Consider the following 25,598-nt stretch of genomic DNA (forward strand, 5'->3'; position numbering starts at 1 on the left):
GTACATACAGACAAACAACGATCATTAGTAACTATAACGTTCCCTTTTACATTTTTTTAAATCTTCAGTTTCTCGAACACTGACAAGTATACACTTCTGTAATTACATCGACTATAAGTATATTCCATTATACGTTCAAAACTGGAAACGAGAGGGAGCTGTCGAATATCATCAACAACTTTTACAGCATAGGAGCACCCATCGCATGGCGGAAGTGGAATTATATGCAAGTATATAATGTATATATAATATATATATATATATATATATATATATATATATATATATATATATATGGCTACTTGTATGGCGAACAGGTCCACTTTTCAGTGGTCATGGCGCTTCAAAAATGAAAAGATATACTGAGTATATAACAATGACATAATGGTGTGTGCGTGAGTGTATGATGCATATACATATGTATATACATGAATAGTGCATGGGATAATGCTAATGTTTTTACCGAACTGCATCGGCATCGTGTGACATCTACTGTCTTCATTTTCTCCGTAGTATTATGTGTGTGTAGGCCATATATATATATATATATATATATATATATATATATATATTATGCAGTGGTCACTACATGCAAATTATGGTGACTATGTGTAAACATTAATTTACGGATACCCTTCAAAGTAAAACCGCTGTGTTGCAATTCAAATCCGTCATGCTGGGCTCTCTCCATATGAATTGTCCACAATCTCATGACTGCATGAATTCATTCGCTCATTCGTTCTACAATGAAATAGGTCGAAGACACGAATCGACATACGCTTCAACTCCAATCAAAAGGTCATGTGCTATCTCGAGCTTCCATTACGCCAGCTATAGATGATAGCTGCTGCACTCGATGTCAAGATAAATGCCTCATTCCTTTTCGAAGGCGCTCAGGTCGTAAAATATATCTTGAAGTTGTCAGGGTGAGCGCATTCCCATAGTACTGAACAGCACACAGCATTGTGGTGTACGTGTGATCCATCAAACCAGAGGAGATCCCACTTTTGCATGACGAAGCCCCATGAATGCTTTACGCAGGTACTAACCTGTAAATACTGACCCTTCAGTTTCTTTCGTGCGTGTCTAATTGACGTACGCGATCATCAGGACAATCGCTTTCTCTAATTCGCAAGTGACATGACTGTCTTCTTTGGGGTGCAGATAATGTCATCAGTGAGAAATTGTGTTAATTTTTACCATGGGGGGAAAAATCGTTTCTCAGTCAGCCCTGACACAGACGAACACACACACATACACAAACAAACAAACAAACAAACAAACGAACGAAGGAACACCGTTACACATAATACACATTAAAAGTAAATCTTAAATTATGATTTACAATGTGCTACCTAGCAGCATCATTGATAAGGATTTTATGATATTAATTACGGAGTGGATATTATTTCCATTATCCAAACCCTCCCTGTTCCATCTATCATTCATAATAATGACATTGTTATATTGCTTGCTTTTGTTTTCAACGGAAGCAAAACTCAATTCTTTGCGAACGTCCATTAGGGGACCTTTTTTTACGATGGTTGGCAATGAACATGAATAAGCCAGTGGGCGATTATGTCACTTCCTTGATTACAAACTTTCCTACAGTTTAATAATGTGTTCAATGCAGCATCATGATATTGGCACAATAAACTTCAATGACCCTTTTCGCTCATTATTGAGGAAGGGGAGGGGGAGGTAGGTCCGGAGGGGGGATAACGCCAAATCAATAGGGTAGTGGGTACGCTTTCGGCAAATCGATCATCCTTTATCTAATAAAGAAAAGAGAGACAAGCTGTAACAATAGTCCCTCCGTACACATACTGACACACAAAATATGCAACGTTATCTCCGTAGCACGCTTTACTGTAACAGTTGACTCGCGTGCTCCCCCATTCTTGACAATCTTTTTTTGTCATAATATCTTGCTCAATCATCGTCATATCTGACACTGTCTAAACAAAATGATGTCAATCAGCTCTTTATTATTTTGTTGTTAATTAATAATCCAGAGATGCTCAATGTCATCCCTAATAGTTAGATATTCATTTTCGATGAAGTTTCTAATGAAAAAGGTGCGACCCGGCCATTTGAAAACATTAATATTGCTCCAAATGTATAGCGAGTGGACTGCATCGCAATGTTATAAATGGGACCAATTATTATGGTTCTATCATTCAATTTCAAAGCATTCATGAGACAAAAATGACTTTAATCTTTGGGATGAAATGAAGCAGTGATCAACCATACTTCAAATAGGCCATGTCACCTCCGGGTATAGTTTTCGCGCATACTATGTTACCTTTGCGCGATCACACAGTCGTGCTCAAGTGGTTCGCATTACTTATACGTGGAGCTCTTACTGCAGCCGACTCACGCAGAGTCCAAAGAAACACGGCAAAATGTTGTCCGCAATGCAACTGCTCATGCTTTTAAATTCGGGATCACGAGGCGCTCAAAAAGGGTAAGTAGATATGGGCTAGAGCGATAAGTCAGTCTTTTTTATTACTTTGTCGGGTCATGTGGTCCTTTAAAGGCGAGCTGTGCCGCCATTAACATGCCGAGCCGCCCTATTGAGGGCCGCGAGCTGTCCGTTGTAATTTCTCAGTCGGCGGCAGGCGTACGATGCGGCGATATGGCTTCTTGTCGGATTTAAGGGGTGAATCAAAACATCTGTTCCTTTACTTAAACACTCAATTAAAAAGCATGTAAGATGAACTCATTCGCGCGCCGGTGTTTTCGATATTCAATTTTTCTTCTTTTTTGTTTTGGTGAGAAGACGGGAATGCTGTCGCAAAATTATGTGCTTTGCATCCTGTATCATCATTTGATTCGTCGCGAACACAGCCTCAACTGAACTATAATACTATGAACAGAAATTGCGACGGTGATAAAAATTGCAAAATTACATTTGAATCCAAACAGCCGGTAACACATCTCTTCATTCCATAATTGGGTAAATCCCCAGTATATAAATCTCGTCCATCACTAATTAGCTATAACCATCAAAATGGCGGCGCCGTAATACGTGAGGCGCCAACATCCCACCTCGCTAGTGAGAGAGTATGGTGACATTAAGCTGTCTGTAGGAATATATAGGGCTGAGGCCCAATTACAATACCTTTCATCGTCACCGATGTACACTTCATTAATCAGGTTTTGTTATCTGTATAGTACATTAAACGATGTTATTAATTATGGTAACTGTTGTCCTGGGGTGTGATCACAGTCGTAAAGAAAAAAACAAAAGCAAACTAAAGTTAATGCTTTCTTTGTCATGTTTGCTATGTGCTTTTCGCAGAAAGCATGCATCAAGAGTTTGAACGTTTGCATGTATACAAAACTACTTTTTGAAGACAGCAGCTTATTTATCTCTCTCTCTCTCTCTCTCTCTCTCTCTGAAATTAATCTATCAACACGTATTTATATAATGTGGTTTGAAGCTCTCACAGATGTCAACTACAAACAAGCAGGCATTGATATAGTTATATAAATAAAATCTATCATGAATCTTCTTGACATTCTTTACATTCAAATTATACCGGGGTGCTTCTGATTACTCCGTGCCTCGCAAAGACATCGTTTTCTAAACTTACCATCATGCTTTCTATCATTGGCATACTGTGTAATCCCATCAATGTCAGAAATATTATCTTAAATGATCCCTCTCTTATAGTAATCATGGATATTGCTATAATACAGTGTATGTAAGATTCAACTGGGATCTTATACGCCTAAGTGATATACTGAGGTGTGGTTCTGTCGTTATAACAAAATATGTAACAAATCTGCCCCATTGTATACGATTATACAAGACATTATTTCATAATGCGGATACACATACAGACGAACGTATGTCACTTTTACAAGCAATGCGCAATATAAGGTTCTTGATTGTATAACGTACTACGATTTACTTAAATACAGATTTCCAGCTATCATCTTAATAACTTTTCTTTCTTAGTAGAAATGGGCAACAAAAGATACATCTCTAACAAAAATGTATTTTCTTTGAATTGCAGTAACTGGCAAAAATATTTTATGCTTCACGACCGGCGCTGATATTTGTTGTACAAGTAATAGATTGTCAGTCATTTACAACACTAACAACAACAATAACAGAACAAAACAGAAAAAAACAAGCAAACAAACAAATTGAACATGTAAAGTTATGATGGTTGCTCGTATATGTTTTCCCACAATTTGATCATTAGTTACGTGGGATGTGACAAAAATTAGGGCATGGGGGAGGGGGACACTGCGTTTTCTTTTCGTGAGGCCAATATGAGTGTAAAGAAGAGCAGTTTTATATAGATAGTTTTGTATTTGCCATCAGAACAGCAATAATATTATTGTGCCCTTTGTCTGTAGCTTTGGGAGTGGTATCGTCAAAATAAAGCCCCCGTGTATCTATGAAGAGTCTGCTTATTATATGTGAATGACGATGAATGTCCATCTTCGTAATATACACTTCTTTACTCACGTCTGGTGTTTTCAGTGTCCAGCGGTGTGGCAGTTAGAATCACCACGTACATTTTCATAGGAGTATATTATACAATCAATCAAAGAGAACGGAAATGATTTCAATTCCATTAGGTACAAAATAAAGTATTATGGGATTTCATTTCCATTTATAGGTACAAAATAAGATATCATTGAATATCACGTGTTTTAGGTGGTCACAAAAACTCTTATTTTGGTCACATTTATATTTGTCAATAGGGTGAGGTGAGGATGGCAACTCCTTAACCGTCTCACTTTATCCTGCATAATAATCTTCACTAAATTTTGTGTTTTGCAATAATGCATTAGAGAGCTTTTTCTGTAATTTTCCTAAAATGATTTTAGAGCTCTTAGAACCCAGTAACGATGAAATACATGGGGAAGTCCTAATTGAAGCTTTAAATACATATTGTAATACTGAAAGACTGAAATATGATTTTGATATCATCCTATGTGCAACTAATGGGAGAGCTGTGAGGCGATGGTATTATTGCCTCATACAGTTTTGCTTATGTGGCTTCAACCAATGTCACTGTATTTCAAGAAAACGTGCAAAATGTCAACATGCCAAAACTTCGTTATTCTCTGCTCGATATTGAACGAAACTGCTACCTTCCTGTTTGGTTGGTCGTCATGACTATATTCATGAAAGCTAAACACATAAGTGGTATACTTTACTTCAACAAGCCATAGATTGTCATAGTCTGGCTCTGTTCTGTAGACTCACACCACACCGTGTCCTGTTACAGACGGCTGGTGCAGCTTCTACCTTCGTGAAACGTCTAGTCATGATATCTGTACCTTGAACTTTGTGCCACATAGTCCTCTCTCTCGTCTCAAGTACAAACGTGAGCATGTCTCCTTATCAGTCACACATATCCAACCATTGTTGTCCAATACAGACAAAGGGATCAATGATTGTTTCACGATGCAATTCGCATCAAATCCATCCACGTAAAATCGCCATACGCTGTAAGACCTTCATCATTCATTCAGTTGCTCCGTTGTTCTTCATTTGACTCAATTTCATTTTATCAGTCGAAATTCCAAATAAATGCATTTGAATTTCAATCATTTCGATACACATTTATATCCAATCTGATTCCATTTTCATCCCATTCAGCATTCCCCTCTGATTTAATATTCATGGGAGCAATTCCATTGTGCACCCAGTAACCAACAGTGGAATATATTGATTATGCATTGAAAGTGACGTCTCTCTCCCTCTCTCCCTCTATACATCTATGCCCTCCCATTTTTTCCCCTCTCTCTCTCTCTTAAAGCGCAGCTTGCTACAAGACAGATGCTGGTATTGTCCTTTACACGTGGAAAATTATGATGTAATAAACGATCTATTATAGCAAATGAGGATTTGCGAAAATGAGGAACAATTAGAGAAGCAGCCAATAAATCACAAGAAGGGTGAGTTTAAAAGGCACAAAAAAAAAACATGCAAAATGAAACACTGATTGAGTCGCGAACCATACTGAACGCGTCGTGCATATTCATATGAAATTCCTGTTTCATTTTCTATGGAAACAAAATTAATGCAATGAAATATTGGTCAGGCCAGATCTAAATCAAATTATGAGTAAGATAAGAGTGCATATGCTTCGTTTTGAACCGGTTCAACGATAGATCACCAACTGATGGCTGTGTTCATTAAACGTTACCAGACATGTAACTTTACGTTGTTTTGAATTTGAACCACAGATTTCCTTCAAGTCGCAGAATGTCATAACATTCCGAGATGCAATGGCCGACACAACACTGTGGCTTTCCCCCATTCAACGAGCGCCTTACAAACACCATCCACCCTAAATTTCGATCCTTTTAATCACTGCTTCAGATCCAGTAATTGTCATATAAAGCTCTCTCTTCTGAAGACAACCAATGAACTAACTATGAAATGTGTGACACTCTCCTTCAAGAAGCCAAACCAAAACCAATCAAAATCTGGGGGAAATTTGCACCCTGATTTTATCATTTCGTCATCAGCATGATCAGATTGGCACCGCTGTATTTTTTGTATGTCTTATACTGCAGAAAAATTGGATGGAAAATTTTAGATTCTTTAAATCTTCACAAAATGCTAAATAGACACAAAGATTTGTCAAATTTAGGGAGAAACGGGAATTTCAATCCTCTAAGATATAATGCCGGTTAAGGAATCAGTTATAGATTAATCAATTAATTGATTAAGAGGAGTTTGAAAATTCTGCAGTCGTAACAATTAAGTATAACCAATGGAGGGCCCAAATGTTAAAAAAAAATTGTATCTTTATCATACCTTACGAAACACTAATAATAGATAATAAAAGTTGTGACAAAAAGAAACAGCACACCATCACAGAAAAGTGATTTCTGGAACTTGACGAGTTAAGGTGAATCAGATTAAGTCTGTCACTGCCAACCTGTTGGGACACGATGATGTCAATGGTGTCTTAGATCGACTCTCTCGTGAGGGTTATGAGACATTTCCGCATTCTGCATTAATTGGATCCTTTAAACGCCCTCGCATTCCCTATGTTCTGATGTTAGGAATCTTGTGCCGACAAAACATACTGCGTGGTTGCTACACGAGCTGGCAAGGCTGAAAGATGGATTCTATCGTCTCATGCTACGCTCTGCTCATTTGTGCGCCATTTTGTCTGGTGAAGGGTAACATGACTGCTGTCTAATTTTCTATTTTTGCCTGATTATAATATAGTAACCCTGCTATACCATGAAGACCCTAACCTGGTTTTGCTCATGCTCAATCTATTTTTGTCGTTTGAGAGCCAACGGGACTATTTGAGATCTGAAGTTTGCGTAGTTTTTGTATTAATGCAATGCCACCTTTTACTTTCATATTGCTTGCTTATCATCTCATAATGTTCATCAGGACATCTATTCTCCACCTCGCTTAAAAACAGTTGTTCAGCTGAAAGCACGCTTACTAGCCCGTGTGTAAATAAAATACACTCAACTCAGTTTAACACATAACCATCATGTCTGCATTTGCTCGAGGCTTGCCAATTTCATAATATGCAGCGTGAGTCATTGTGATCCATATGTCATCCAGTTCACAAGAATATTCCTTCCCGTCAGCTTCTTAACTTCTTGATTAACCTCTACCCTTCCCCATAAATTAGGAATAACAATACTTTGATGTGCAGAAAATGTCCTGTATAAAGCAATTAATATCCCCACATACTAGTTGCGTTGAGGATGGACAGAAGGCGACGAAATGCCGAACTTGCAAACCTTCCTCAGGGTCTATCATCGAGGAAAAGATGCTACTACCCTCTATACGCACATAGGAGTCTCAGCAACATGGCACCAAAGGGCATCATGGTAAGAGACAGCCGATAGACATGATTAGCTCTCTAGGCAACGCGGGAAATCTCCGCGGTCTATTTTCGTAGACTCAGCTGCATCAGCAAAGTATGATTGCATACACTAAACGACCGTATCATCTATCTTCGGGGGAAAATAATCACTCAGTGAGCAACGGGATAAACACATCATCGATGAGTGCACAAAGATATCAACACGCAAAGAAAAGTATTTTTGTGAGCGTGAAACGAGGCGTATAATTCGCTGCCGAAAAATTGCTCGGAACTAGACACTTAACTTTTCTTCTTTCATTGCTGATCTCAAAATAACCGACTAATGCTGACTTACTGCATGTCCAGAATGAATGCGTGGTAACGAAAATGTAATAGGCTCATTTACGAAAAGGCTGGGAAGTAAAGAATAAGTTGTATTTCAAGACACAATGCAGAGAGCCGGCATGAACGGTCATGATGATGACTGGTAACGACCAGGCGATGGTGTAAATTCATTCCACTGCGTGCAGAGTGCAACTGTCAGACACTAATAAGGACTCTTTAGAAGTATAAAAGATGGTGTCCAAATTATCGTCAACAATCATTGCTCTCGATACCAAGCAATACATCGAGCAGATAATGTTCCATACAGAGATGGCGACTTGGTAACCGTTGTTTTTTCTTCCTTTATAGTTGGTTTCGTCAAAATTACCGGGAAATACCTACCGGGAACCCAAACCCACAAGTATCAAGCACCAGGATCCGCTTTAACAGAAACTGGTAGAGAATCAAAACTTACGCGGTAGCAGCTTCCACGACGAGATGACAGCTAGCAAGCTGTTTCGTTCTTTACTCTCGCAGCAAGCTTTTAACTTGACAGTTACTTGATTGTAAGTCACGTTTGAACAACACGGGATGTCAGCCCTTTGACAATGTCGTGCGATATCTAGACGGCATGATATAAGCTTTCAAGATTGGGAAATGTCTTGCTTGAAGTCACTGCCCTATAGGATTCCCTATTAAAGTAAAAGCGAAGTTACTCCAAAGATGCATTTTCCCCCTTCAGCCTTCAGACGGGCGTTTCATGAAGCTTTTTGTCGGATAGGCTGGCAAACTATTACAAGCTACTGAAATCCTTGCATCTGATTGGCTGAGAGCAAATTTGTCCGACAAATTTGTCGGACAAAACTTTTCATGAAATGCCCCCTGAAGTCTGTTCTGAGCGCACGCCTCAATCTCCAAGCCAGATTAATGTTAAGAAAATAATGACGCATCGCAGCTGTAAATGAAAACCAAATAATGAGAGCACCTCTATGAAACATGAGTTGAGATTTAGCACATAGTATCTTCTGCCGAGTGCTCTTCTTAGGCTCTTACGCCGTTTTGGAAAGTACAAGTAAAATTTTGCATTTCTTGCCATCAATGCAAATATGTTTTCTCTAAATCAAAATATGTTCGCTGTTCTGATCTTATTTTCGGAGTGTCGCATAAAATCACTGCTCGTTTGTCTGTCGCATCAAGCAGGAGATTTTGAATTGTCTTTCGAGATGAGGGAGAAATCATCGGAAAAAAAAATCACTGATCCCCAGTGGAATTTCTGTACCTCCTTCGATCCCTGCTCCGTAGTTGATATACCTCGCCATTCACTACAGTTTGTTGAATCCTAACCGTGTTGTAGCTATTTGAATTGTGGCATGTTAGTTCCTGGTCCCTCGAAGATAAAAGAAAAAAAAGACAACGGTGGAGGGTGCTGATTGTCTCTTAAGACTTCACGCTGACACGTCAAACTACACTTTCGTCACTACGATCACGCAAGGATTGTGTTAACTTAATCACTGTCTACTGTCTATTTTCCCAAATACTCTTGTGGTCTTAAATGACGACCTATTGAAGTATTGTATTAATGAGTATGATCTTGACGTTATAGCTCACTTTGAAAGATAAAATGAATAAATATAATCGAGCGAAGGTGTTATTTGCCATAACTTTTAGACGTATAGGTGCCATTTGAGACAATTTTCTATTTTAGACGTAAGATTTTCTTACAGATAGTCATTTTGCATTCTTGAGTCAATTACCTTTCAAAAAAGAAACAAAATTCGTAAAATGAGGCAACAATTGGTATATAGGAGCTGCAGGGACTCAGTGTATGAGACAACGAATTCTCAATTTTGAGATCCTTGATTTCAGTCTTCTGGCGGCAGTGGCTGTGCTACAATGCAAGGCACTCTATCATTATTGCCTAGTACTTCAGGTGGTTCCGTGGATACCTAGCGGCCATGTCATACAAATCATATTTAAACAGAACATTCAAATATAACGTCGTGGTTGATGTGATATGTGCAGGTGGCAAGACTGACGCTTTTCGACCCTGGTCCATCTCTCATCAGTTGTTAGCGGTAGAGGATTCAGATGAAGGACTTTTTACCACTACTTGGAGCCGTGACTTTTCCATCGTTGGTCAGCTCAAGGAGATACCGGACACCTCCTTGGTCAGTTTGAGGTGCCCATTGACCACATCATCTTGTCTGTTTTTGGTTGCCTAGTACTTCAGGTGGTTCCGTGGATACCTAGCGGCCATGTCATACAAATCATATTTAAACAGAACATTCAAATATAACGTCGTGGTTGATGTGATATGTGCAGGTGGCAAGACTGACGCTTTTCGACCCTGGTCCATCTCTCATCAGTTGTTAGCGGTAGAGGATTCAGATGAAGGACTTTTTACCACTACTTGGAGCCGTGACTTTTCCATCGTTGGTCAGCTCAAGGAGATACCGGACACCTCCTTGGTCAGTTTGAGGTGCCCATTGACCACATCATCTTGTCTGTTTTTGGTTTCCTCTAGTCGTCAGTCTGATCATGCACACAAAGGAGAAAGTCTCCTCTGCCATGATGTTCCTTGCCAGGTATCGTTTAGGGGGGTCAACCCACGATACCGACACGCACGAGTAACAGGCCCACGAGTTCGATATAAAAAAAAAGGCCCATGAGTCATACAGCCCATGAGTTTGACACTAGGTAAAAATAGCCCATGCATGAGATCGACACTAGGTAAAAACAGCCCACGAGTTCGACATTACAACATGGAGTTTAATGTAATGGTCTTGTGGGCCCTATTGTTTGCCTCAGTGTCGAACTCGTGGTCTGTGTGACTCATGGGCTGTTAACTCTTGAGCCGTATGACTCATGGGCTGTATGACTCATGGGCTATGTGACTCATGGGCTATATGATTCGTAGTGTCGAACCCATGACGTGCGCCCTCTTTTAGATGTCTTATTCCTTGTCGAGCCACTTGATTTTATGGTAGATTTACCCCTGTTATTACTGGATGATGGGACAACAGTACTGATAGTCAGAGCGGAGTCCACACAGTTATCGCCGAATCACATGTCGCATGATTGCTGCTTCCATCCTTTCGAGCTTTCTGTTTTTGGCGTCATCAAATGAAAGAAGAAAGAAACACTTTTCTGCGGAATTCCATCGAATTTCTCGCAATGTCATATGGACACTTCTGCATCACATAGCAGCTGATTTTATAGTAGAATTCTTGCCTCTTTCAGAGCTTGACTTGGCCCACTATCATCGGAGTGGACGTCCTGAGCAATGTCGCCTGAGGCTCTTTTCAATGTTCTGATATACATGTATTACTGCTAGAATGCATTCCCTCACTCGATGCATTCCCTCTCTCTCAAAATTTTACTTTGTAAAAGTCAAGAAAATGGCTCCTCAGTACGGCCTATACCATGACGATAACATGCGTGTGGAAATTTAGCAGATGGAAGATAGGATTTTTTATTTTTATTATTTTTTTTTTTACTGGGGACCACAGTTTTAAGACTCTGGATGAAATGGACTTGTACGATGCAGTGACTGACCCAAGACCTTAACAGAAATCGAAGGAAAGAAACCAAAATTGATATTCGACTACCACTCGTTTTGTCTCCTCTCTTTGTTATAAATTGTCATGCATGCCTTTGTGCTTTTCTCTCTCTAAGTTTTATACTACATTTTGTTGTCTTAAAAGTTTACTATATGTCGCGTCATTTCGTCTCATTTGCAGGGGGAGGGGGACTAAAAATCTACAAGCACTGTTTTTCATTGAATGATAAGTGTATTTGAAAGAATTATACTTGTTCGAATTTTCTATTGTCTACTTTTGGTCGTGTAGCTATGAAAACAAAATGTCAACAAGTGTAAACACAGCTACCTCGTTACCAATGTGAAAATGGACAGCGTTTGTCCTCTTGCTCTCTACTATACAGGTCCAGCGTCGATAGGATAAAGTTCAACTACCAGCACTGACAGCAAAATGTCCGAACCGAGTGCATGAAATATGCGACGTTGTGTCTTGGTTGAGTTTGTCATGAAAACGTTAGTTTGTGGTTGGAATCATTATCGGCTGTGATGTTGTCTTGGTACTGTTTTCGCGGCATGAAATTTTCGCGAATGGGAGCTGACGGCCTTATTCGCAGCATGAAATGTTCGCGAGTTGCCTCTAACATTCAATGCATATAGTGCATTTTAATTTCGCGAAGCTCGGCTCTCACGAAATTCGCGAAATTAAAATGCACGCGAACATTCCTCGTTTTACAGTACTAGTAGTTGATTTGTTATCTTATGCATTGCATTAGTTAAGTTTGATATTAGCGTCACTTTAACATAGAACTGAAATTGTTCGGCAGTCTGGAGGTAGCATAAGTTGCTAGCCTCCTTCTCCCCCACGGAGATTCGGTGGAGCCAGACAACCCATTCAGCCCAGCACGAAGGCTGCTTCCTCTAAAGCGACGAGAGACAAAGTTCAAGTTGCGAACAAAGGAAGGCAGCCGTCACAGGTCGAAATCGCTCTTTTGTCATCGAGACTGATGCCTTTAAATGTCGCGTGATGATGAACACATCAACTCAGGAGGATGGCAATTTCGAACCAGGGCTCGACTTAGTTCAGGCTCTAATTCCTATCTTTTGGGAGACTAATTCTGCTCCTGTTTACGAAATGAACTTAAAAGACAACAGGTAATGCACCTACTGAAACAGTGGAATCCTTTGAAAACTGTAGATTTATATAAAATGAAGTACTTCGTTTGTTCTACTCCATGACGTATGGCAGTCATCCCATATGGTCAAAGGGAGGAAAACACTTTTTCCACGTTAGAGTATCAGCAATGATCAGTATTGGTGCTGGTAGGAAACTAGGTGTCAAGTTCACCACTGAAAACAAATAAGGACTTAGATTCGAGTGCACGTCATGAGACCGACACCCACGAGTCATACAATCCACGAGTCCGACACTAGGAATAAGAAAGGCTTAATTTTAATACATTCAGTGTTTTTCTCAGACCCGAGTAATGAAGTTTAACTCAGAGGATTCTACAACTCTGTATTGTATCCAATTAGCATAATCATATATACATTCACAATCTCTTGAGTATACTGCAAATCCTAGGTCGGTTGCATCAAAACTGTTTAGTGTGCCGAGGAGGCGGGAACCTCTCTCCGCCACCTCCCTGATGCGTCTTGGAACGTTGAAAAGCTCATTAGAGCTGCCAGAATTAAAAAAAAACACTGTTTAAATCTAGAGAATTTACATCATCAATGTACTCCTTGAAACTTTACCAAAATTGATGTCAATAAGATCTAAACCAGCTCCCTGCGAGAGTCTAAATATTCTCATTAAAGACCTCCCAGGTTCCTGCAGACTTTATAGATTAAACCCTTTCTGTGCCAGGTTCTTTGGACAATGTGTACAACGCTTTGATTTTCCGAGCCGAGCGATACTCAAAACACAGAAAGGGTTAAAATAGCGACCCTTTGGAAGGTTGCTGCTACCTCCTGTGGCTGTACGATTTAGGATTTCAGATGTTTTCTTTAAAGCTAATTGACTGCGCTGATATCATGTGGGATCCATCCCAGATCCCTCGTCAGTAGTGCTGCTTTGTTGAACATTAAAGAGCATCTCTTGGTGGACACATTCCGATAAACAATTAGACAAACGTGCATGCATATGGACGTGTTTGTCGAGATGGACACGTTTCTCATCAGCTTCGTCTCGAAGATATTAGCAGCTGAGCAGCTGCACCATGTTTTGCCTCGTCAAGCACTGACACATGGAATATGCACGCAGACATGGGAAAATTATTCCTATATAACGCACATGAAAAATGGCTTTGAGATCTTGTAGATCCATCACGATAAGTCATAAGCAGGATCATTATCTACTGCTGCAATGGTATTTTGATAGGCAGCTTCCTGTGCCTTTATTATCCGATTCGTTCTTGCCCACATATTTCTTCACTGAAATTGATGAAGTTCAAAGACAGAGGAAAGAAAAGTTAGATCTTAATAAACATTCACCTGATGAAACAGAGCAACCTATACCTTGAAGTGCTTATGAGAGTAACTACTGCAAAGAATTTCTCATGATCTCTACTTACATTTCACATTATCATTAATGCACTCCCTGTGGCTGAAAAAAAAAGAGCAGTTTAAAAAAAGATGCCAAGGAGAATTTGCTTACTGGCTTAATCATTCTTGAAACTTGAAGCTTAACCCAAGGTTAAGCAATCCATCATTGTGTACATAAAAAGAAAAAAATGTTGATTTCATTGGAGTTTCAGTTCCCCACCATTATTTGATCATAATATTATCTCATATGCATTTGGAGTCCATCTAAAGCTTTGGTGTGATTATTATCATCACGGCTACCCGCTCCTATCAACTAAATAGCAATAAAAACAACTAACGCATAACCACAACATCTGTAGTCAGATGGATCTGCTCCTTTTTTTTCTTTTTTTTTACTTTTGAACGTGTTTTTTTTTTTTTTTTTTTTTTTTTTTTTTTAGGGGGTAGGGCCCAGAGTAGTGGGGCAACACATAACTTGAAGAAGAGATGATCTTCAATTTGCATCTTCTCCTTGAATAATTTTGGACCGTATCGACGTGTAACTCTTTATATGAAACGTCGGAATATCGCCTTATTGTCAGAGGCTAGAAGCGCAAATTTTAATTTTTCCCCCCATCTTTGATTTGGCGAAATTTGTTGGATGTTCATTCATTCCTCTGTCATGACGCTGGTGAATGATTAAGAGGCAGTCTAAATCACCATTCATTACTCAAACTTAATAGTCAATAATGATAATAATACTAGAGCCTCTAAAGAACATCAATGTCCCTCACACTCAATTTCAACTATCGATTTTGCACAAAAACTAACACACACACACTCGCGCGCGCACACACACACACACACACACACACACACACGCAAAAACATATTTGAAAATTACATTTGAAAAACAAAACAGCCCCTTCTTAAATCTGGTACGTTGCATTAACGATATGTCTGTTTATGTTGTACGCTATGATCTGGTTTATATTGGTATAACAATTCGAGAAATGAGCCTCCGCTTGTGGAAGAAAATGACAAATTTACTTTTATGATCATAAGTTATTATAAAGAATCCTACCTACATGTCACAAGCTTGGAGATATCCCATGCTCAGGCAAATAATACAAAATATAATAGTTTTAATTTGGGCACGCATGATAGATAGATAATGATTATATTTTGATGTGCTTTTTTTCTTTTCTGTTATACTTCTGCAAACATCATTATAGGTCTGTGAATGGTGTAATGCACATCTACATTGGGGCTGCCTGCTTACTGTGGCTGCCAAGTTGCAGAAACTGATTATATTTTGATGCAACCACTCATAGTTTGTCTCTCTATTGACCTGCACAACGCACTTGTCCTTTTTTGTTTGCAACATTGAGTACAAAACAAATAAGAATTGAAAACAAAGGACCGTGATTTGCTGACCACTTATGTCTTTTAGTCGACCCATCTCTGGTATCATTATCATCATGACTCTATTTCCGTTCCCTTTTGGTATACCTATTTTTACTTTGGCACAATGCTCTCCCATCATGCCCATCATGCGCCAGTGCTGCATACACTGTTGTACGATTTATAGAATATTTGTAGGGATGCAATTTCCAAATCTGCACAGTGGTGATTTGAAGCTCTATTATACTCCAGTTGACCAGTGTGTGTGTGTGGGGGGGGGGGGGAGGGGGGGGGGACAAAAAAAAAACATTTTCTCGAAAGATAGAAAGCATGGTTGCAAGGACAGTCATGAAGCCATATGTGCCTAAACATCCTCATCATAACAACGAAGGATAACGTTGGAGGAGGTCAATACGCAGAATTGTATAGAAAATAGGTAATAATAAAACGAAACCATACGGTGAAATACGCCCAACATGCCGAAGTGGAAGTTGCCGAATTGACAAATAAACTTACAAGCGTGACAAATATATTTTATTTACAGTCTGAAGTACTTGAATGATAGTCGATGGGGAAAGCATATCAATTTTGAATGTACATCTTATATTGCTTGTGATGAGGTAGTCTTCTCATCAGTTTCATTTGAAGTAGAATCAGTTACAAATCAGTGTTGTCCGCCACAATGATAACGATTATGTTAAATATCATTTCCACAACTCTTACATAAGATGTTTTACACGAGTGCAGTACAATCAGTTTGATATACCCTCGCCTTCTTCATTAATTCGTCCAGCCTCACAATTGCCCAAACTACTTACCTATTCTCCTGTAGGCTTGCCTTTTTGACAATCTTATAAATCTGTTTATAAATTCATCAGATAAGTCATTTATCCCTCTATCTTTCTCGATCTTGAAAGGAAAATAATAATGGACATCATTTTGTGAATCTGTCTGCAGAAATTGCTATTGTCGTGTAATATCAGTATACAATGTATCATGAAACACAGGGGATAATGTCCACATTTTATTGCACTGATATACCTTGCTTGGGTCACCTGCTCGTTGGGGTATTGTGAAGGTGAAAAGAGTCATTTTGCAAAATGTGGTTGTTGCTGAATCTGGCAAAGGGTAAAAAAATCACAGGTCAATAATGGTCTGAGGGTTTTTCTTCCTTCTCTTTCTCTTGTGGCTCAAAGCGTGAGAAGATACCACTGTTAATACCTCTCTATCACATGCTCTCACCAGGTAAACACACCTGCACACACACACAAATATATACATGTATGTATATATATATATATATATATATATATATATATATATATATATATGTGTGTGTGTGTGTGTGTGTGTGTGTGTGTGTGTGTGTGTGAGATATAGGAAAGCAAGGAGAAATCGGTGCGTAGCTTTGACATCATTATTCCTCTATACTGTTCCTCCTTTTCGGAAAAGCGCAAGAGTTGAAAAATTGGTCTCCGCCGGGAATCGAACGCTGGTCTTTGGATGGAAAGCCAACGCCTGAATATATATATATATATATATATATATATATATATATACTTAAATGTATATATTATACGTACATATATATATATATATATATACATACATATGTATGTATATATATATATATATATATATATATATATATATATATATATTATATAAAGGCCTATATATATATATATATCGAGAGAGAGAGAGAGAGGGAAAGAGATAGATACACACAAACACCCATACAAACACACACACACACACTCACACATAAAGATATATTTATATATATATCGAGAGAGAGATAGAGAGGGAAAGAGATATATACACACAAACGCACACACAAACACACAAACACACACAAAAAAACACACACACACACATCTTCCTTTTCCCGGTAGCATCCAGTTATACGTTTACGATGTTGCTATAAATTACCGAAAATCTCATGTGAAATATGGCTTTCATGTAATGATAACTGTCGCAGAGCTTTGCTTCTCCGACGAGCTAATTTCCCTGTCAACCGTCCCACTTCATCATCAGTCGTTTTTTCCTCTTTTTTTTTTTTTTTTTTTTGGGGGGGGGGTCATTCCATGGACATCTAAATCACGCTATTCCCCTGTTTCAGCATCTGTGTCAAAGATTGACTGCACAGCCATCAGTTGATTAAGTCGGTCATTGTGCATGTATGTAATTACGCTCAATTTCTGATAGGTATAGTAATGGATCTGATCTCTCCATGTCTGTAAAACACTGGTAAAAGGTAAACTGGATTTATAAAAAGAAGAGCAAAACACATTAAAAAAGTATCAAACAACACTGCCAACTCGTGGATACAATCTTCAATTATCTCATTTTTCAATCTCTTTCTCTAACAATACATTTACATATTTTTACGTGTGTATGATTGTTGCTATTATCATCTATGTAGTTGCAATTCATATTGCGTCAAATCCAATAAAAATACTGAAGGTGCACTTAAAGATAAAATGATAAAGATACAATAAAGAAACTGAAACATTTCAAATATCATGAAACAAGTAAGTTTTTAATTAATTCTTAAATGACTCTGTCGATAACATACTCGTATTTCCTATAAGGTGGCGATAAATTCCATACAGTGATGGCCCAGCACATGCCGAGCATCCAAGATTTACTGTACATTGCTGACCGAAGTAAAATGCTTATATACTAAGTAGTTATGAAGGTTACATGAACGTATCACTGTGTTAATATGTATATGTTTGTATATATATATATATATACAAAAAAGGTATGTATGCTGTGCGTATGTATGTATGTAGACATGCATGTATTGTTATGAATGCACATAATAATGCGTATATAGGGCCTATACTGTATAAAGACAGAAAACCTCCAAGGAGTGACGTATTACTTTACAGATTCGGAGTCTAATATTTGTTTTTAATAATTGTTTAATGATGTCAGATGATAATATAGTTTCGAATACTTCGTCTTTTCGTCATTTCGTCAAGGCTCTCTTTTTAACTCTTCTGTGTCTCTCTCAGTCCACATCATCCTTTACTTCGACTTCATTCTCATCTTTGGAGTACCGCATTCAAATCATTCCCCTGGCTTTGGAACTGCTAGAACCAGCCGTGGTTTCCATGTCTTGATCATCAAATTGTCTCTTTGTTTTGTGTTAATATTTTCTTGTCATTTATTTTTACACATCATGTAGTACTAATATCCGTCGTCAGACAGTCCAATGATTGTTTACTTGCGTTTACAAGGTCGTTTAATTAGATTTCCACTGTATACCAATAGGAAAAAGAATCTTAACCAAATACGATTTTGTGGGTGTGTGTGATTCATAGTACATGTACTTGAAAGCACTCTAAAGCATATAAGCTTTTCATAACTAATTTAGTAGCAGCATGTTTCAGCCAAGGTGTTCTTAAGCACATTCCTGAATACATTATAAACAGCATGATGAAATATGATTACGACATTGCAAGATACAACGGAAGAGTAACACAAATGAACTTCTATAAGGTTTGAGGACATCAGATAACAATTTTGTTTGGTTGTTTTGCTGCATTCTGCTAGGGACATTAACAAGGAATCTATATTTGAGGGCGTGTCTGAATTGAATAGACCAGTACAAATTAATTCTATCCATACCTCCGTGAGAAAGGGTGTTCTCTACAACCAGAAATTCTTGCTGGAGGCATGTGTGGTATAGCAACGAGTGTAATAATGTGCAAATTGGATTCCAGTAATCGAAATGCATGATGAGGACAGGTGAATAGAATAGCTTGCTACTAGATCCTCGGGATAGAAAAATGTCCAAATATAGATTCGAATACTTGCATGTAAGCGTACCAGCCTGTTCCCTTCAAGAAAGAATTGCAGAATATTTCAAATGTATCCACAGACCTTTATTCTCACGATATCGCTAGGTGACAGACATCATCTGGCAAAAGTGTCCCTTTATTTTATTCATTGTCTGGTTGTACTCGCTTCCCTGCAGACTGACGGTATAGATCTAACAGCTACTGATGTTTTCATTCCCCGTAAAAGAAAGTGTTGAGTAAAAGGTGTGCAGTTTCAAGTGTTTGTGCAGGTGTAAATCTCATGGCTTTTGTCATCTTCGGAATATGATCCTAGAGTTGGTAACTGACCTGAGAGCATCCACGAGGGAGGATTATATACACCTTTACTTTCAATCAGCATCGTTGAGCAATCTGGCCTAGATTTCATTAGCTTGCAAAATATGGTGTCATCAACATTTTAGTATAGCCTCTGAAAACTGTCAAGCAAGAAATTTAGCATGGATTACAGCATGCTCAGAGAGAGTGTGTGTATGTGTGTGTGTGTACAATGTGTGCGTTATGCACGTTTTTCAGACCCCATTTTTTGAATGGAATAATAATGTTTTCACCTCGTTTACGACGTTCTCACTCGAATGTTGATCAACTAATGAGTGATATTATAAGAAGGGAGTCTTTTCAAACCAACACCGCTGTATGCTTTCCCTTCTCCTCCACTCCCTTTCTTCTTCTCCTCCCCTTCCCTCCTCCTCCTCCTCATCATCATCATCACCCTTCTCCTCCTCCTCCACCCATCATCCTCCTACCTCTCATTCCTCCACGTTTCATCTCCCCCTTCTCATCTATCCTCCTCTCCTCTTCGGCTGTTGTTGTTTTTTTTTTTCTTCTTCCGCGTTTATTTTCTCCTTAATCTTGATTCCGTTTCTCCTATCTCTCAATCTTACATAATTCTTCCTGTCCTCTTCTCTGTCCTTCTTCTTCTTGTCGTCTCAGTTTTCTTCTTCTTTTCATTCTTTTCTTTTCTTTCCCCCGTTCTCTCCCCCTCCCCTTGATGTATTTGCTAAACTCCCTTACTCGGATTTATATTAGATAGCAACTCTAAATACAATTTTATTACCTTGATGCAAGTAGGACCGAATATGACTATAGAATTATGTAGGAATATGATTGTCCGCAAGTGAACATCACATGACAGTAGATAAAGTGTGTGATTGACACGAATGGGCGGCCATACAAATCCATTCCTTGACTTCAATGTCCACCCAGAAAGCCTTTAATCAATGTGGCGGAACGCCGCTCCGTTACGTCAGAGGAGGCACACGTCACGTGACCAGACCCTGGCGTGTTTCTTACTCCTCTCGCTCGCTTGCTCGGTTTGCTATGCTGCGAAGCCGAATCGCACGGAAGCATATAGCGTCACTCCTCGTCTGATCCAGCTCGTAGGACGTACCGCCTTCTGTGTGTCGCACCTTCTCTACTTCGCCGGTGAGTAGAAAAAAATAATAAAAGGAAGAGACTAGCATAATTTATTATCCTCTTTGGTTTCGTTTGCTGGCAGTGCTGAGTAGCGTGCTTCTTTCGTTGCGTTCTGTGAAATTGAGAGCATTTATTTTTTCTCATGAAAAATTGAATGGAGATTTGCAAATCATGTCTATACCGTGACGAGCGAAAGCAGGAAAGGCATATTAGGTCGTTTGTATTTCAGCTACATTTTGTTTAGTGAATGCTCTGTTGATAGAATGAGCTCTAGTATATAAAAGATTTAAATGCCCCAGCAAAATCAAGAGATGAGGAAGCTAACGGGAGAACGAATATCTTTGCCCCTATTGTAGTTGACCTGGTGACACCAAGATGTCTGAAAAGGAATTAGAGCATTCATATAGGAAGAGAGTGTTCGGTCTTGGGCGGAGATTTGATACCGTTATATGTTAAAAAATGTTCTATAGCCATCGCATCGCTGTAATACGCTGTATTACGTCAAGCGAAACAGTGTTGAAAACGCTTTCTCCAAATCGCCATCTCACAAACATGGCTGCTTGAAGACTGCAGTCCGTCAGATGGAATGCAGTATACTAATTAACATAATTGTATTCAGGGGGCCGGGTCTCTGGCTCGACACTGATTGGCTGTTCCGACACCTTCATGATAAACAGTGCCAAGCAAGATTTTGTTTCTATGCCCGGAGATGAGAATGAGACCTCGGATGATATTCAACCTGTTCAGAACGATGATGAAGAAGCAACAGGGGAAGACACCGCATTCTTTAACACAAATTTTCGCTAATTCCTTTTTTTTTTTTTACTTTGCTCTTGTCTTCAGTTGTCCTTTGGTTCTTCCCAGATATTACTCTCGCTCTTCCTGCCCTCACTTCGAACTCTTTAAATCAAATCATGATGGCTGTTTACAATTTACAGTAAAACTTTATAGATACTTCATTCGTTTTCAGTTTTTTCCCCTGATGGATTGATTTATTGATTAATCATCTTCCCTGTTCAAGACGTGGTTTCTATAGGACCATAGGTGACATTAGGTATATAGGCCTACTTAGCGACTTCCGTAGTGAGGCTTAATTTAACATAGATGTAGATTTATATAGATCCTTCCACGCAGCAGCTGCTTCTATTATATTTTCAGTATCCTGATTGTGCATTTTAGAACAATTCCTGCATTTGATGAGATTTTCCAACAAGAAATAACAGACCCATCACTCATCACTATCATATATATGGTCTACTGAAATATTATAATAGATATGCATGAATCGTCATCATTTCAGGGTGGGATTTTTCTATGCATTTCCTTTTACCAGCTTGCAAAAACGCTGAAATATTTCATCTAGAGCGTCAAAAGTCATTAGAATAGGCTTTCCAAGACTTCATTTCCGTTTTGTCTTTAAGCTGGCTGATCGTATTTATTGATACCTGCTCGCTCCTTGAACGTGATTATTTGCACACTGAGCGTCAAATACAAGGAAACGTAGCAGTTGTGAATCTTTTCTATTGAGAACACTAAAGACATTTGGTTTGGCACACCGACCCGTACGGTCCTTTTAAATCACCTGAGATCTATTGATTGCCAGCGTGGTCAATAGCCCGTCTCTAGGTGATAGCGTTGCAACCCCCACAAGAGCTTTGTTCGATTCGTTGTAGCAACGCACTCCTCCGCTGCACCCCTTGATGGTCCCCGTCTCCACTACGATGAAGTGGTCCAGACACGACAGACGAGTGTGTTCTTCATGTGACAAAACGTGCATGGCATTGCGTTTTCACGCATTGTACTTCCATTTACACAAAGCCGCGAAGATGACAATGCTACCTGTTATCCGACGAATAACATTTTTTCGTAGTTTTTTAAATCGTCTCAAAATGCGAGGAAGTTAAATATATGTAGCTTAATGCACAAAAACTAGACTATAGTACTTTTTACCAAGGTCTGACTACAAATTGCCCGACCTAATGCCAATATAAGCTAACTTTTTATAATGTATTGTACTGAGCTCAGATGTTTCTTTGCTGAGTGATTTTTATCCCCCATGAAAGGTTTTGCACACAATGGGGACTGTCATCTCTTAAAATGTCAGTAGTGATTGCATTATTTCAAACTCTCCCCCGTCCAAGGAACAACCAGATCGTTCAAGTACATATAACACGAAAGGACAAAATGGCGCTGAAATAAACAAATACGACGAATATCCAGCCCTACGCAGCTGTGTGGAAGTTCTGTCCATGAATTTAAACACATTAGTAAACCAGTCAATCGAAAGGTGATGGCAGCCACATTAATATTCTCAGTCTGGACGTCAAGTACCTTATACGATACGCGTGATATATTCATTTTTCGAATTATTCTGGAAATTAGCTTTCATCGGATGTGAACCTTAAAAATCATGTGATCACATCACGTGGTATCACGCGGGTATTTAATCATTTGAAGCAAACACTTTACTGATCTTTTTGCTTCACTTCACCTGCGGCACTCTATTACTTACCCCCGAGATATATGATTGCATGGGATTATTACGCTGCTTGATGCGCAAGTTCCACGCAGAATTAATTAGCAAACGTTGGTCCTACTTTCACGATGTGGACTTTGCCCTGCATAGACTAATTGTTAATGAGAACTTTCAGACTGACAAGTAGAACTCGAGTAAAATGATAATTCATCATCCTTGAAGAGAGATAAATCAGCGACACGGTTGCCCAAAGTCCAACCCCACGCTGACTTCTTTCTCACAGCTCATTAACACATCTTAATTATACATAATTATGTAAACTGCATTTAACACCATCGAGCAAAGTGACGCAATAATGTTTTGGGTTATTGGTGAATAAACTTGTGGAGTTATCTTTCTTGTCTCACCTTAATATACGTCATATTATTATTGTGCGACTCAACTAAAACATTGCAATTAGATGATGTACCTTAGTTTCATTAGCCTTGACAATCACTTTTTATTCTACAGACATCAAAACAAAAACAAAAGAGTTGCTACATGTCATTTGCTTTCAAAGGTTTAAAATATTGATGTTGCCAAAAAAAAAAAAAAAAAAAGACACACACACAAAAACGTTCCCCCCTCCGGATCTTACTTTTTCTAATTCAGATTTATGTTTCTCTTTACCATCTTAAGGAGAATAGAAAGTAACAGATTGACCTATCAAGTATGGTTCGAACGTTCTTCATTAGAATAATCATGGAACTAGAGAGAGAGAGATGAAAAATTGTAAATATATGGATAACAGCGTGCATATCAACCATTCAAGCTGTTCTCCATGCGTCTGGGCTCACTCTTGACTACACTTCACAGTGCAACCATACGAGTTTCAGTGCAGACAGTCGTCTTCACTACAGGCTCAAGCACGTTGCTACGAAACCCGAAAGCTGTTTATATACGTTACTATGCCAACAGACCACCGGATCGCAATTGACATCGGAACTCGGGGTCAAAGTTTCGGGTCAAATTCAAACGCGGAAGGAAATGTGTTGTGAGACGTCAAGCTACACTAAGCAAGATCTATGACGGTACTATTGTAGAAATGAACGGAGAACGATATGTTTTGCTCTGCCATGGAACAATTAGATTTGCTTGAATTACGTGATGGCCCACGGAGTAGATTGTCCTACAGGCAGGAATTTTAGAGGCTTTTCGTGGTTTTTGTGTCAATGGCGTGGGTAAAATATGGTAAACAGGAGCTGTGGGTCGCTGACACATAGTATCATAATACGTCGGTCATTAGTGTGTTAGTATAAGTATGCGACTCTTCAGCTCTTGCTGTACATAACATTGCAAGTTGAGTTATTTCCGTCTAACCCTGTTCTCAGCATGTTCGAGAATACTAGTACGATGTGAAAGGGGAATCTTCACAATTTCCTGGAACAGAAGCGGATAGCATCTTGGTTTCCTCCTATGCTAATGGAATTTTATATAGTCACATATAAAATAGTGTACATTTTCTCCGAAATGACATACGTACGTGACACATTTTATGAGTGATCCATTGACTAATAGTGCCAACCTTTCAGTTTTGAAAGATTTCCTTTAATAATTCCTTACCACACCATACAAAGAATTCTTTATTATGTGGTGACATGCTGTCATCTCTCTCTCTCTCTCTCTAAAAAAAAATATATATATATCATCAAACCCTAAATTTGCAAATCCTTTGTAATAGGTAAACATCTGAGTAGAATATATTTTTAGTCTTTAACGTGAAGGCACCTGGAGAAAAATAGAAGAAATCATATAGGGTGGATGATTTTCCAAATTACTTCACGTATAAACGTTTATAGTCTGTTACAATGCCAAACAGGCAATGATAGACTTTGTCGAATGGGTGTTAAGGCTGTCTGCGTGATGTATGAATGACAGAGGCGAATACAAACTTTCTGTTGTGACTTACATCAAGTCAGAAATGTTTTGTAAAATCTTTCCTCATATAGCAGTTGTATATTGCAATTGTAATCCGTTATGTAACATGGCTGATACTTTATACCCAACACCAAATTGAGGACTATTCTTCCTGGTATTTAACACATTTCATTGAGATTTTATTGATTGGTTTCTATTTGTATGGGTTGTTGTTTTTTACGACTTGCATGCATCAGGCAGACATTATTGGTTCCGCTTAGAGCGACTGCTCCGGGAACAAAGTGCACGTATATTTGAAATGTTTGAAGACTCAAGAATGTTTGAAGAAATCTCAAGTG

General features: G+C 38.8%; 1 protein-coding gene across 2 annotated transcripts in view; it reads left to right on the forward strand.

Annotated features, from left to right (window-relative positions):
* Positions 1 to 2,316: 2,316 nt before the first annotated feature.
* LOC139714014 (arginine kinase-like) overlaps positions 2,317 to 25,598 on the forward strand; it is a 40,152-nt gene continuing 16,870 nt past the window's right edge. The window contains exon 1 of one of the 2 annotated variants that reach the window (XM_071625739.1): positions 2,317 to 2,467. In XM_071625739.1, coding sequence (XP_071481840.1) covers positions 2,406 to 2,467 — 62 coding nt within the window. In that variant the 5' untranslated portion in view covers positions 2,317 to 2,405. Of the gene's footprint in view, positions 2,468 to 20,742; positions 20,877 to 25,598 lie in introns of those variants that run through there. The other variant, XM_071625740.1, reaches the window with a different exon arrangement.

The sequence above is a fragment of the Diadema antillarum genome, unplaced genomic scaffold (assembly GCF_040938485.1).
Source record: "Diadema antillarum isolate AM-2024a unplaced genomic scaffold, OU_Dant_1.0 seq00002132_RagTag, whole genome shotgun sequence".
Lineage (NCBI taxonomy): Eukaryota > Metazoa > Echinodermata > Echinoidea > Diadematoida > Diadematidae > Diadema > Diadema antillarum.